This window comes from Alosa alosa, chromosome 7 (assembly GCF_017589495.1).
Source record: "Alosa alosa isolate M-15738 ecotype Scorff River chromosome 7, AALO_Geno_1.1, whole genome shotgun sequence".
Classification (NCBI taxonomy): domain Eukaryota; kingdom Metazoa; phylum Chordata; class Actinopteri; order Clupeiformes; family Clupeidae; genus Alosa; species Alosa alosa.
In genome coordinates this window covers 21,187,201-21,202,004 of record NC_063195.1, presented here as the reverse complement: position 1 = coordinate 21,202,004, position 14,804 = coordinate 21,187,201, and the positions used below count along the sequence as shown (strand labels likewise).

At 39.1% G+C, this 14,804-nt stretch overlaps 1 protein-coding gene across 1 annotated transcript; it reads left to right on the top strand.

The window, feature by feature from the left end:
* The first annotated feature begins 1,676 nt into the window (after positions 1-1,676).
* LOC125298299 (microfibril-associated glycoprotein 4-like) lies at positions 1,677-4,219 on the top strand. The gene is made up of 5 exons (XM_048249001.1): positions 1,677-1,712; positions 2,383-2,598; positions 2,808-2,904; positions 3,430-3,597; positions 3,954-4,219. Exons 1-5 carry the CDS (start codon positions 1,677-1,679, stop codon positions 4,217-4,219), a joined length of 783 nt encoding a protein of 260 aa, XP_048104958.1.
* Positions 4,220-14,804: the final 10,585 nt, after the last annotated feature.

Genomic DNA, 14,804 nt, shown 5'->3' with positions numbered 1-14,804 from the left:
ATAAGGTCTGAGCGAAACAACGAAAACATAGCCCTTCGGTTTGGTGAGTTAAGATGTATTTACTATTCGTATTTTGTCACAAACTGTTGTCTTGTCCAGCCTGCAGCAGCAAGCATGACAGTTGAGAGGCATCCATGGTTATAGATTACTCCTCGACTTCTGCACCCAAGAAGAAGTGCTTTGCCTGTGCTTCGGCCCAATATAGTCCCAAGTCAATACCTGCCTAGGAAATTGCCTCGTCTTAATCTGCATTGCAATTTGTACTCATCGTGAATACGCAAGCCACAAGAAGTATTTAGGGATTTTGTTTGTTGCCTCACTTTTACTCAAGACATGCTATTTGGCGAGGAGAGATTCTATTCACTATGCTAAGCTAAGCTAGCGGGGGGTACTGCAGGACTAAGACAATGCATGCACGGAGACAACAATGCTTTTGCTCACTTATCTAACTCTAGGGGAGACAGTGAATATCCAAATTTCATAAAATGGTAGTGTTTTCCTTTAAGAATAATTCTATGAAAAAGTGTAAATCCTTGAATCATTGCAAGGTAATGTAATATTTCTGGGTTATTGTTAGCCTACTGTAGCTTATATAGCCTACTTTCAGAGGCCTAAATGTTCATTGCATTGAAAATCATTTTATCCTGCCTTGGAATGCATTTAAAAATACAATATCATTATTTGGCTGAAGGGGTTCAAAGTATGTGTTTCAAAGTGTACACAAAGAAAACATTACATCATTACAGCAAATAAGATGCAACGGTGAGGTCAAAAATATCCAAGCAACACTCAGGTGTGAGGAAGCACTGCAGGTTTATTCACGATACCGGGAGCAGGTCACTAGCAACAGCATGTTCCAGTAACACTACTCAAAGTTCTCTAGGGCGAAGCCCCATCTTATACATGTTAATTACATTGGTAATACAAATCACATGAGTACAATGGTCTTTTCCAAAAAATCCTCATACATGCAGAAATACAACAATACATATACACTTCTTGGACATAGCATGTGATCCATGCACCATACGCAAGTCATGTGGCTACTCCAAGTAATTAGATAATTGGTCAATACAATACATATACATCCTTCAGCATTCTCTTGCCATAGTCTAGTTCCTGTCGGGATATTCCTAATATTACTGCCTAAGGCAGAATACCCTTAACTCGTGACAAAGGGGGTCGCATGACCTTTATTAGAAATCATGACATGGAGAGAGCAAATGACAGACAAAGTTGATGCACAGTATTGAATGTATAGAAAGCATACAAAGAATATAAGAAAATAAAATGTTAATCACTTCTATGTAATACATGTAGATTAGTATTCACTTTGAATACATGTAAAATTATTAATAATCACTTCTATTTCATAAAAATGTTAGTAATCCAAAATTTCTCCTTCAACGGTGTAATTACAAATCATTTGAACTCCTCCCTCCTCTCTCATACAAACACATACATTATACATGACATAATATCATCATCACTAGTTTATCTTGTTTTTTCAGTTTTTTTTCCAGATTTTCTTTTTTTTTTTTTTTCCACTTGCTCTAGCTTCTATTTAAAGGGAAATCCATCACTCATTCTGCAGTTAGGAAACAAGTAAGATCTTCTACCGAGGCATTAGATAGTACATGTTTTTCAGTGACCAGAACCGAGGCATTAGATAGTACATGTTTTTCAGTGATCAGAAACTTACATCTAACATGGTGAGTGTCATCTTTTGTTATCAGCAGTTAGATTCAAAATTCATTTATTCAAGTTTAAAATGGCAAGGGTAGGCTACCACAGCATTAGGACATAGTTTTCACAACAGTGTAACACCAATATTACTTCAAGAAATATTGTAAAAACATTAGATTTTTAAAAACGGGCAACATACTATAATAAATAGTTAATTACAAAAAAATCAGCTTACAACGGGAAACCACCAGTAAGCGATTGAGAGGCCTACTGTTAAGCATTTATTAAGCATTTGTTGACTACACATCAACTTTCCATGATGTGTAAAGGTTACATTTACAATTATTCATTTAGCAGACATTTTTATCCAAACCATTAATGACTGTCTGATCCTTAACTAAGAGACTTAATATAGGAACAATGTTTTACAAATAAGGGACACATAAGTATTTAATACTTTAAATGCTGAATAGTGCGAAGTTATCATAAAGTGTTACTGATTGGGTGTGCTATTTAGTTATTTTGTTAGTTTGTTAGTTAATTATAGTTTGGTAAAATGTTAAATTGGCTATTGCCAAATAAACCTGACTGGAAATATAACACAAATATATTAATCTGTGGATCATGACATCATAACACTAAAAACCAGCTTAATTTCCCCAACCGCTTCTTGCTTGTTATTGTCTTTCCCTGCAGCTCTGCTCCTTCTTAGCTCTCTTGCTCCCCCTGGTGGTGAACTCCCACCCTGTCGGTCGAAGCCTGTTGCCCTTGGACTGTGAGGACATCTACCAAAATGGGTCCGTGCACAACGGGGTTTACACCATCTACCCAACGACAGCCGACAAGCCTGTGGAGGTGTACTGTGACATGGGGTGTACAGAGGATGAGAATCACAAAGATGGACAGTGGACGGTAAAACTTTCAAAACAATCAGTAGCAATATCAATTGACTGGATTGAAAAGGAGGTGTGAAATGGATAATGCAAAATGGAAGAGCTTAAAAGTTGTATACAGTAGCTTAAAAATAAACTCCTGGTTATTATCTCTTAGCCTATTGTATATGTAGGCTACACTAAATGTGAAAAACAAGATTGACACACTTTTATGGTGGGCCTCTTCAGGTGATCCAGAGAAGAATGGATGGCACTGTAAACTTCTACCAGCCCTGGGATCACTACAAGGAGGGCTTTGGGAACAAGAACGGAGAGTACTGGCTGGGTAAGCACACTGCAGCTCTCACTCTCTGAATGGGTCAAGGGGAATATTTTGTGTTGGCTCCCCCTAGGGGAATTTGCTTGACACTTTCACCTACAGAAGCAAACAGACTTCTCAGTTATACTCTGTTTTCCTATCTCCATCTTTATTAACTGAACTGAATCAGTAAATCGGTACTGATTGTACTGACATTAATCTCTGGCGTGCCATGTAACATCTGAAATACATGCATTCAATCAAATGTAAGCCACATTAAAGGCTAGTCAATGACCATACGCTAATTTCAAGCCAATAACAAAACATCTCAGGATTCGCTAGATGCCCATTTCTTGAGTATACTGTAAAAAAGAACAGGTCTCTGTAGGAAGCCTAGGCTCCGAAAACTGGAAACAAACTAAGTTGGGGCAGCCTGTCCCCCAAACAGAAAGGAAACTCTGTGTGGAGTTTCTGGGGTAATACAAGAATAGTTGTTAAATCAAGTCAGCGGTTCTGAATCCTTGACAGACATAAATGTTATCATATCTGCAGGTCTGGAGACTATTTTCAGCCTCACCTGGAGGGGTAAGTATGAGCTGCAGGTGGACATGGAGGATTGGGAGGGGGGCAGTGTCTATGCCCGATATTTGTCCTTCTCCATTGACTCGGAGGACGATGGCTACGAACTTCACTTGGGCGGATACATCAACGGTGGAGCGGGTGAGTTTGGGGTTTTCAGAATGATCTAAAGCATTCTCTCATCAACATGACATATCCTCTGAGCACTTTTTCTTCTTCATGTCACAGTGTATGACTTTTTTTTTAAATGTAGGAATGGATATGCAATTTCACCTACTTCAATGAATCACCTAGCTGAGCACTTTTTTATGTCGCAGTGTAATTGTCACTGGCTGACAAGTCAATTATGTTTTACTATGAAATTTCTTTAAATGTGGGAAAGCGAATTCACTTACTTCAATGAATCATCTAGCTGGACTAACTACAAAGCTCTTGCCCATAGCCATTCAGTCTGTCTTATCGTTACAAAAACTGAGTTTTGTAAACATGTCTTTTAGGTGATGCTCTAAATTATGTGAATGGGAGGAAGTTCTCAACCTACGACAAAGACCAAGACTCCAGTTACTCCAACTGTGCAGACCTGTATGATGGAGGCTTCTGGTTCTATAGCTGCCCATATTACGCCAACCCCAACGGATTGTACAAGGGGAAGGGGAGTGTGGAGTATGGTACCGGAATCAATTGGACCTTCTGGAAAGGCCTTTATTACTCTCTAAAGTCCATCAGGATGAAAATCAAGAGGGTGGCTCTATCTGAGGCGTAATTAACAATCTAATCTCTCTCTCTCTCTCTCTCTCTCTCTTTCTCTCAGATCAAAATGTTGTGTTAGCATAAACTTGACTTAACTATGACACAATGACAAAATGAAAGGCATTAAAGGAACCATATGTAAAAAATTTATTTCAAATAATCATAAAATGGCCCTGATATGTCACTAGACATTAAGAAATCATGTTCATTTCAAATACTTATATCACTGACAACAGTAGTCCGGCCAGGATATTTGTCATTTAAAAACTGATGTTGATGTTGTGTTTTGTCATGTCATGTTGTCTTTTGGCCTGATGTGGCACCCTCCACCTATCTACTAATCACAAAGTCAGTAGTGTTTCGGCATCCGGGTTGGCAACCTCGAGTCAGGGGGGAGGGGATACTCCGCTCTACAGTAATTTGAAAGTGATTGTAATACCAGTTTTGGCCACAATCTTATATGGTTCCTTTAAATGTGCTGCTTTCTCTTCAATTCCACTTGTTTGTTTGTGTGTCCAACATGAAATCAAGAGGGTGTCTCTATCTGAAGCATAATTGGTCATGGAATCTCTCTCTCTCTTTCTCATATTTTTATTTTTCATTTGTTATCATTGTTTTTGTGTGAAGCACATTGCATTGCCACCGTGTAAGAAATGTGCTATACAAATAAATTTACCTTGCCTTGCCTTCTGTTAGCATCAATGTGATTTTTTTTTTCAGATTGTGAGACTATGGCAAAATGAAAGACATTAAAGGTGATACTTTCTTAAATTCCACTTGTTATTTTGTTTGCCAACTGTATTACTTCAACCACAACGAGCCATATCGTACCTGGCGCAAGGTGGTGCAAAGCGTGACACAAGGCTTATTCTTATCTTGCACTCAATAGTCAGGATATAAAGTGAGGAATTTTTCGCCTTGCGCTACACTTTTATTAAAGCTTGTGCCCAGGGGTGTGGCAAATAATGTCATAAGCTGTGGTCAGGCGCATTATCTAAAAATTGCTATCTTACACCCTCTGAAAATCATTAGACCACTGACTAAGGTTTATAGCGAAAGGCACATATAAAGCACAGCTGAAGATGCACTGTCATGAGATGTAAGCAGCAACTCCTCTACAGGATAAATATCCTTAGGATTTTTATTCAGTCATTTGAACATTATTGGGGTAAGTGTTTCTTTTTTCAGGCTATGTTTTCGATGGTAACCCCTCAGTCAATAGTGAAAGTAATTAACTGTAGAACTGTTTTGACCACGAGACCACGGTCAAGTTAGTTTCACTTTGCCTATGTGTTCAAATAATAAGCGAGTGCAGATGCATGTACTGTTACAGTACTCTGCTAGTCACAAACAGGTTTTAGTAAAACAAGGTTTAGTTGAATCCCTGTTACATGCAGTCTCGCATGCAAGCAGATTTCTTCAAATGTGCCGCTGAATACCGATGCACTGTTTGCTGTTAAATATAAAGGGAATGACATGTCATTCTCATTGGTTTAAAGCAGGGGTTCTCAAACTTTTGGGCCCTCATGGAGTGGAAAATTCTCCAAGGACCCCTCATAATCGCAACACATAAAACTTAAGTTAATCATGTAGCTGTATAGTCTTTTTTTCTGTTAGATGCTTATGTTTTATGTATTTTAAAAGCATAGAGTGCTAATACCACAATAGTCATGTTAGCAAACTTTGACATGTAGGATTTTTTTAAAGGATTGTTGTTTCTTTGTCAAATGTAGGCCTATTGTGTCAATAGGCACATAGTGTTTGCTTCACATAACTTTCATTTTGTTGGCGGTTAATTAATAGTATGTGTTTTGATGTATTGATGTAACGTATCAGCAGATCAATTGGGTAAAATACTGATACTGTAGCATTTTTCGCCATATAAAACAATTTCATATTTTGTAGCAAACTTTGTCAGGGACCCCCTGACAATGTGCTGCGGACCCCACTTTGAGAACCAATGGTTTAAAGTATGTTACGAACATCATGGATTGAAGTGCTGGTCGTTTTTGGATCATACAGTTGGCAGACAAACTGTTCTGCTGAGGATAGAATAGATGGACTTGGTACTTAATCCTCACCAAAGTTGTGGAGAAGATGAGGGCACTGCTGGAACACTTTCCACAGAATCCTTTTTCCTATTCCAGTGAACTGACTGGTAGTGTCACATCCAGTGATGGCATGAAATGCCAACAGACCATCCAGAATCTCATTTGACATTTTAATATCATGCACTTTAATGTAGTGTGGTTTCTTGGCAGGTTTATCTTCTTCCTGCTTTCATCCAAATTCCTGGGCTGTGTCACTGCATTGAATGATGAGCCTCTCATACCCTTTGGTTGTGGCATCATGACGTTGTGCCTTCATCTTCTCCACAACTTTGGTGAGGATGAAGTACCAAGTCCAGCTATTCTATCCTCAGCAGAACAGTTTGTCTGCAAACTGTATGATCCCAAAACGACCAGCACTTCAATCCATGATGTTCGCTGTGCCCTGTTTTGGAAAGTGAAAGCCAATGTGAATACTTTACCACCAACTCAGGTGAAAAAAGTGGAATATTTTGTAGTGGGGCATGTGGATGTGCCTGTGCAGCTTGGTGCAAGAATACTTAGGTACTCACATCATTATTATTGAGTTTTGCCACATTATATGCAACTATATTGTTTCAGATTATTTGGCATGATATTGTTTTTCTTGTTTTGTAGATTAGATTTATATTATGCCCTTGGATGCATGCATGCATGTTTTGTAGATTAGATTTATATTATGCCCTTGGATGCATGCATGCATGTTTTGTAGATTAGATTTATATTATGCCCTTGGATGCATGCATGCATGTTTTGTATTGGGAAGGTATTCATTACCAAAACAGTAAACTCTTCTTTTGTGTCCCTGACCAGGACTCAGATAGCCTGACAAGCCAGACCCACATCAACATGTAGGGTCTGGGGACTCACCTTTCGCAGTGCTCAGTCCGAGGGGCGGGATAATCGGTTGTCTTTCAAATTCCCTCTGCACACAATAGGATAGCGCTGCAACTCATGAGTCCCATGCATTTTTCCACCAGTGGAGCTAGTTGGCTAGTTTAGTCAGGGGGCCAAAACTGATATTAAAACTTTGTCGGACACTTTTTGGTACAAGCATACAACCTATCCAGTATTAATATTTAACCCCTCAACATGGGTTCTAGCCAGGTTGTCATCTTAGAAAATGTTTTTTTGTCCATTTTAACACTATATTCTTAAAAATGGTTAAAGCAAGTGCTTTCATTTTCTTCTATGTTACCTATTGTAATTTTGGGCAAATGTGCAATATAATCCAATTTATGTGCAAGCATGATCATTAGGGTGGTTGTCAAGGTGATTTTTTTTGTGTGTTTTTGTGTGTGTGTGTGTGTGTGTGTGTGTGTGTGTATGACTTAAAGCAATGTCAGGCCAATTTGTTGGTTTCCTGCTCAACACGACATGCCAACAATAAATGTTGAATATCTCCACAGCCACAAAGACCATATACATAGAAATGGTATCAAATGAAAGCCAACACTCATGGGATGTCTATTGAAGTGTCAGAATGAACATGTATTTTACAGTGTAAAAGACAACAGAACTAGAACATGGAAAAAACAATCTTCACCTAAAGAGAACCAGTTTTCAAAGTGAATATCAGCTTGGAAACATAACATAGTATCCCAAAACCTAAAATCAATCAGTACCCCTATCTATGGGAATGGGTCAAGCCAAGTTTAAAGCTTGTAGGGAGAAACAGTGCAATGCTGCACAAGTTATAATTATTTAATGTCAAGGCAGAAATGTAGAACTGTAAATGGTGGTCTATGGTGCTGTTTGACTTTATTAATGTACCAGGTTGTAACACAAATTATATTTAATTGACATATCACTATATTAATTCCATCCTAACACAACTGCTCTCTCACTTATTTAGGGTTAGGGGTTAGTAACTAGTTAGTAGTAATAACTAGTCTTGCTGATCCTAGCACTTACCACCTGACTAGAACTGACTCTCGATTGTTTAAAAAACAGCACTCACTGATGCACTTATTCTTATTGCACTAGAGCTTTTTTTAAATTGTCCTATAATTGTTGAGAGAATTGCTTTAAAAACTGTTAACCATGTTGTTAGTCGCTTTGGTTAAAAATGCGTCAACCTAATGTAATGTAAATGTAACTAATAGTCGTATGGCAAAGGTATTGTTTTTCCCCATCCAAGCAGTGACACTCAGGTAGGCAGCTAATAGAAGGCACCCAGGGACCATTTCCATGTGCTCAGTATGAGTATGAGTCCTAGCCTAGAAATCTAGACGCACCCTCATGGCAGCAAATGTAATTTGCAGCCAGGGTAGTCTCTCCATTGGCTTGCAAGCTGGAAAATGAAATTCTATCAGGCCAATCACATCATGTAGAGTTGATACTTGAAAACAAAGAAGATGGATGCTGCCGCTGGTGAACAGCAGTCTTTTAATCACTCAAGTTAAGCTTTTTTAAATTGGCAAAAGTTTGATCAACTAGCCAACTAGCTCTGCTGGTAGGAAAATTAATGGGACTCATGAGTTGTAGTGCTATCCTATTGCTTGCAGAGGAAATTTGAAAAACAAGCGTTCATCCCGCCTATCGGATTTAGCGCTGCCAATGGTAAGTTCCCAGACCCTACATCTTGATGTGGGTCTGGGCCCAGTTCCCCGAAAGCATCTTAAGCCTAAGAGCGTCGTAAAGTCCCTCTTACGAACGTCTTAAGATTTGCCGACTGTTTCCCGAAACCATCGTATCTTAAGAGCGATTAGATCTACGAGTGCTCCAGAGTACTCGTTACGGCTAAGAGCGTCTTAACAGTACTTCTCACTGAGGTCACCAACAGTTGCTTTCTCTGCTTTTTACCTCATAGGCCTAATAAAATGTTCACTTAGCAAAGATAATGTCAAACTATTCTGGCAACGTCTCGTTTCATAACTTGATTGCATTTTTGTCCGCTTTTCATCACATTATTATGACCATTAAATGTAGGCTATTTTGCACGCTAAAATCAGATTCATCACAGGTAAACACAATAAAGAATGGGAACGTAAATTGGATTATGTATTCTAAGTTGTAATTCCTCTGTATGTCCTGTTGGTGAGCTCAGTGAGAAGTACTGTTAAGACGCTCTTAGCCCGGTAACGAAGTAGGCCTACTCTGGAGCACTTTCGTAGATCTCACGAGTGTTTTCACGACGCTCTTAAGCTACGATGGTTTCGGGAAACAGTCGGCAAATCTTAAGACGTTCGTAAGAGGGACTTTACGACGCTCTTAGGCTTAAGATGCTTTCGGGGAACTGGGCCCTGGCTCGTAAGGATAGAGATACAGTAGTAGCAAAGATTCTAGAGCGGAGCAAGATAGATCAGATAGATTTAATAAGCTCAGCGCAAAATTTCATATACAGTTCCAATTCTATGAGCCCATCTGAACAGCTGTTTTTAACGTTGCCAGCTGTTTTTTTTTTTATAATTAGTTTAATTGCTTTTGCATGGTTGCATGATGCTTGCATAAGAAAAGAAATACTTCTCAAAACAGCAACAATTATATGGGTGCTATTGTTTTGGGATGTTTCCCTCATGCAAGCATCATACATTGGTAGGAAATGGAGAAAAAGCGGAGCTTTAATACCAACGTTATCGATTAGTTTCAGTTTCTCTCGCGCAGACGACTGCATTGAATGAACGCTCATAGGCTACCACCACTTTATTGTATGGCTCCATGTTTAATGACATCGATAGCAGAAACGTTTGTTTTCTTTTTTTGTCGGTCCGCGGTATCTTGATCAACTGCGCAGCAAATTATCAGACGAAGCACCGCGGGCCTAATTTCACTCCACGACTCCGCGGACCAGCAGTCTCCACGTTGCGGACCCACATCAAAACAAAACCTGATTGGTTGAGAAATCCTATTTGGCCGATAGGTTAGGCCTGGTAACTGAATAGCAGCTCTCTGAGCTGAATGAGCGCACAGACAGCAACGTTGTGTGACACGTTTGTAAAATATAGCCCTTAGAAACTTCTGTGCGGGCAAGTTAATAATTTCTCGGAGTGAGAAATGCCATGTGTGGCGTGTGAGCGTGTGAAGTCATTGAAATGCGTGACTTGAGAGGTCTGCTTGGTAATGAACTGCAAGAACTGACAGTGTGAAAGGCCCGATTGATCTTTTTCCAAGTTTACACTGAATAAGGAGAGGTAAATAGGCCTATTATTTAGACAGAAGTAGCTATTGCACTGGTAAATAGATCACATAAATTCCCATTGAGAGACTTTATAGCATACTGATAAGCTAGCTAGCAGGCAAACTAACTTAGCTAACTATAGCTAATAGCTATATTATCACCATTTTTCTTTTTTCTACCTGTAGGCTATAAGTTAATCCTTTGTTCACGGCCTGTACAGCGCATAAGATAGGCTATCAATCACTAATAAGGTTGAGATGTTCATAACTTAAATAAGTGCAAATGGTAGGCCTAAACACAACCGTGCTTGACACTAATTTGTATCGTTTCCATGCAGTCAAAAACTCCCAAATTGTCCTGCTTGCCTATGTAAAATGCATATGACCACAGACGTTTGTTTTCAAAAATCATTAGCCTATTTACAGGCTGCAGCCAACTTAAAACACGTCCAGATAAATCTAACCGCACTTAATTTGTGCAATGATATGTTAATTGAAAACAATTTTTTTGAGTTATAAATTAGCTATAGTCCTGTTATTTACGTTTAATTGAAAAGTGTTTTTTGCCTGCGTTCATTCTCTCATTCCCTCTCCAAAATGTTCCTGTTCTAGGCTGACCAAGTGCATGAACCCAGCATCGGTGCGCGCGTCACATGAATCACAATCATGGGCGTAGATTTAGGGTGGGACGCTAAGGACTAGTCCTAATCAATATTTTAAGATGACAAAATTGTCCCCACCAATATTTTTGCGAACTTATTTGTGCTGCTGATCATTTCGACAGCCAGCACAACAGTACAAGGAACGTCGTCATATGATTTGCTGAAAAAGAGGGGGGGTTATCTGACATACACGCTACAGTAGGCCTACACGCACGGAGAGTGTCAAAGGTACTTGTTTGCACCCGGCAGTCAAGCGAGCGGGTGTGTCAACGACAACGGTAAGTTAGAGCTGTCTGCTAATACATAGCCTATCCCAAAAAAGGCCAGAGTATAAAACATTGTGATATTCCCTTTGCCCTTCAGCATGTAACATGTTTGCCCCTTTTTGTGGTTTGTAGATCAGCTTTGCCACCCCAAGCTTTTTCATTGCAGTCTAGGTAAAATAATTAGCCATACAAACTGGCAACTGGTGACCAGGCTTTCAAATGCGTATTTTACTGTGTAAAATAGCATTAGCTGTTAGGATATTACCCAGGATATTGTCACAGCTAAGCTAGCTTCTGTAATCTTGTTAGTTTTTTTTAACATTTATTGTATCTAATGACATAGCAAACATGCTGAATTGAATCCACATATTCTGCACTTGCGAAACTATTTTTCAGCATTCACGTTCCTCTTAAAGTGACAGGCACTCAATTAGATTTACACACCAAATGTGATGATATAGACAAGTGTAGCCTAATAATTTAAATATCAATATGATGTAATCAAATTACTAAATTATGTTTAGCTATTAGTAATCATGTAGATCATAAAATACTATAAATAATTATCAATATAAATGTATAGTTTATATGAATTCCAAAATATGAAAAAGAAACCTATGACAACCATCACTTTCTATGTGTGTGTGTGTGTGTGTGTGTGTGTGGAGGGTCAATCAAATTCTATGATTTCCACTGATGTGAATGATCTCACAAATCACACGAACCAAATCAAATTTTAAAAAATCGCAATAGTATCGAAATCGAGATTCTTCACTTGCTATTGGTATTGAAACAATAATGTTGGTATTGTGACAACAGGAGTTGTGGATGTATCCCTACCAAAGCTGAGACCAAACCTACGCCCTTGATCACAATTGAGACCATAGACCATATTTTACAACTGCAAAGCCTTATCATAGGCATGTTACATTCGTTCATACATTCATGACATGAAAAGTGGAACTTATAGAACGAAAATGACAAATTACGCAGTCGGCTAAACGTTTTAAACTTGCGCAAAACTGATGAGCATCGGTGCGTCGCATAAATTAAAACACAAATTAAAGCAACAGCTTGACCATTGGACAATCCTACCACAAAACCTTTCCATAGGCATGCAACGTTTATGACGTAAGAAGTGGAATATGAACGCATTTCATCACACCTGACAATTAAACGCGTTGTAAAACTCACGTTGTGTGGCTGTTCGCGATTTGACTGATTCTCGAGCTTTCAGCGCAGTGTTTATTTGCGCGTCTTTTTAAGATGGTGAGTGTAAACGAAGGAAAGCCCTCTAATCGGACGGGCAAGACTGACAAGTACACGGGCCTATGCCCGTCCGTGGCTACCGTTGGCCTATGTCAAACAGGTGCTTTCTCTTCGACCTCCACAAATTAAGCTATAATTCCTTAGCTGTTTGAATAAATAGGCTATAATACTAACTTTGCAAAGTCAACTTGTATCAATTTTGAACAAAGTTGTGTAGGCTACCGCGCCAGTTGAAGTCTGCATGAACAGTTATTGCACAAGCCACCGTTTTGATTTGCTTAGGTTTTGTCAAAAGTTTGTACCTCTTAGGAGATGCAGGCTGAACCCGTTTGAGGGAGAGAGGTGCAGAGAGAGAATGCGTGCTGTAGGCTATAGACCCTTTCATCAATAAAAACAAAAGCAATGCTTGAACGTTCTATTTGGGCCCCAATCTACTTCCTCTACATTAAGATAACATATGGAATGTTAAAAAGGAAGTCTTGTGGGGCCAACTATGATGCTGATAATGGAACTCTCTTGAAAGGGTCCATACTACGCACATCTCTATAAAATAATGTAGCCTACATTAGGGCTAATCCATATTTTAACTAGATGTACCACAGAGCGGTACAAAATATGACCGCCGCTCAGTCCAGCACGTTTTCCACAAAAATAAGGCATATCACGCTGAAAGGCATATATGATTTTAACTGTCTCACTGTATTGCATTATGCACACTCAATTCTCAATGGTATCTGCTAGACAACAAGTACCAAAACATGATTAGTTCATTGATTGATTGATTTCTACTACAGATCAAAAATGAAAAAAGGAGGTTCCATGCTATCCATGTGGGGTTACATGCTAACCAAGTTTCGTGTACCCCGGTCTTATAGTGTCCCGGGAATCCTTGACGGAAATGTGGACATGCGAAAAAGGAAAAAAAAAAATACTGAAATTTAAATTTACCTTTAGACTACTTCGTTTCCCAATAAAGTAACGAAATTACAGTAACGCTATCCCCAACATAGGCCTATTGAACTTCGTTTTGGTGGATGATGGACAGATAGTGCCCTAGCCTAATTTAGGCCTAGGCTACCCTCGGAAATAATTCGACATTGTCTTTATACAATATATTGGTCTAGACATGGTGTGGTCTATTGGGTTTCTCGTAATTTCAACATAGCCTACAACTTTACAGAACAAATATTGATAACATTTTACGATAGGGCGAGACACGCCGCTCCGTCTGGCATCATGTTTTTGTTTGTTTTTATGTAATGTTCGTAATTTTATGTAATGTTCTGTTTTTTTTTTGTTTTTTTGTTGTCTAGTTAAATGTATTCTCTCTTTATTTGCGTTATTTTTGGGTAGTTTTTGTGTTATTCTTAGTCCTTTATTTGCTGACAAGTCTGTTGATGCTGTGACGTTCAGTTAACTTAACGTTAAAGTCCATTGGGCTGAGGACCTAGCCATGGCTAATGTTGGCGTTGGCTTTTGTCCTGGGCCTCTGGTGTACTCCATCCGTGAACGGCGCTGCGCTTCGGAAAGAGATTTCTCCGCTGCCGCGACCACTGGATTGACCTGCGAGCTGCCATGTTCTGCTGCCTGGAGTCTGGATTGAGTAGGCTAACGTTAACGTTAGAAGGAAGTTTGAAGAACTCTGACGACAGCGATCTCACTGAACAACAAACGGTCGCTGTCAATGTTCACCGAGTTGCTGATCTGTAGGATCACCTACGACTTCAGACTGTTCATTGCTTCCAGTGCTCTCCAGACTGCCAGGAAAACGTTAAATTCTCCGGGTTGGACACAGCGGTGTGCCTTCATCATTGCCCTTGGACTATTCAGCCGGTTAACTAGATGCAACCAACTGGACTAAGTTAACATGAGTTTTCTTTTTAAAATGTCTTCATTATTTATTGTATTATTTGTTTTTGTTTGTTTGTTTGTTATCCGTCTTGAATGTTTCACATGCTGTATGTTTCACGTGTGACGGGTACGCTGGCGATTACGCCGCTCCGTTAGGAATTTTTGTTATTTGTTTGTTTGGATCTTGTGTGTGAAGCATTTTTGTTGCACTTTGTGCATAGAAAAATGCTCTTCATGTTTGTCTGTAAGCACTTTGTGCTCAATGCTTGAAAAGTGCTATATAAATAAATATAATTATTATTATTATATTATTTTAGGATCAGCGCCATAGGATTCCCACGGTA

What these genes read in the sequence shown, in the direction of transcription:
- LOC125298299 (XM_048249001.1), top strand. Translation starts at nt 1,677, where the DNA reads ATGTTTTTCAGTGATCAGAAACTTACATCTAACATG. An exon ending in ACAAAGATGGACAGTGGACG is followed by an intron (nt 2,599 to 2,807) that starts GTAAAACTTTCA and finishes GGGCCTCTTCAG; the next exon opens with GTGATCCAGAGAAGAATGGA. An exon ending in ATACATCAACGGTGGAGCGG is followed by an intron (nt 3,598 to 3,953) that starts GTGAGTTTGGGG and finishes CATGTCTTTTAG; the next exon opens with GTGATGCTCTAAATTATGTG.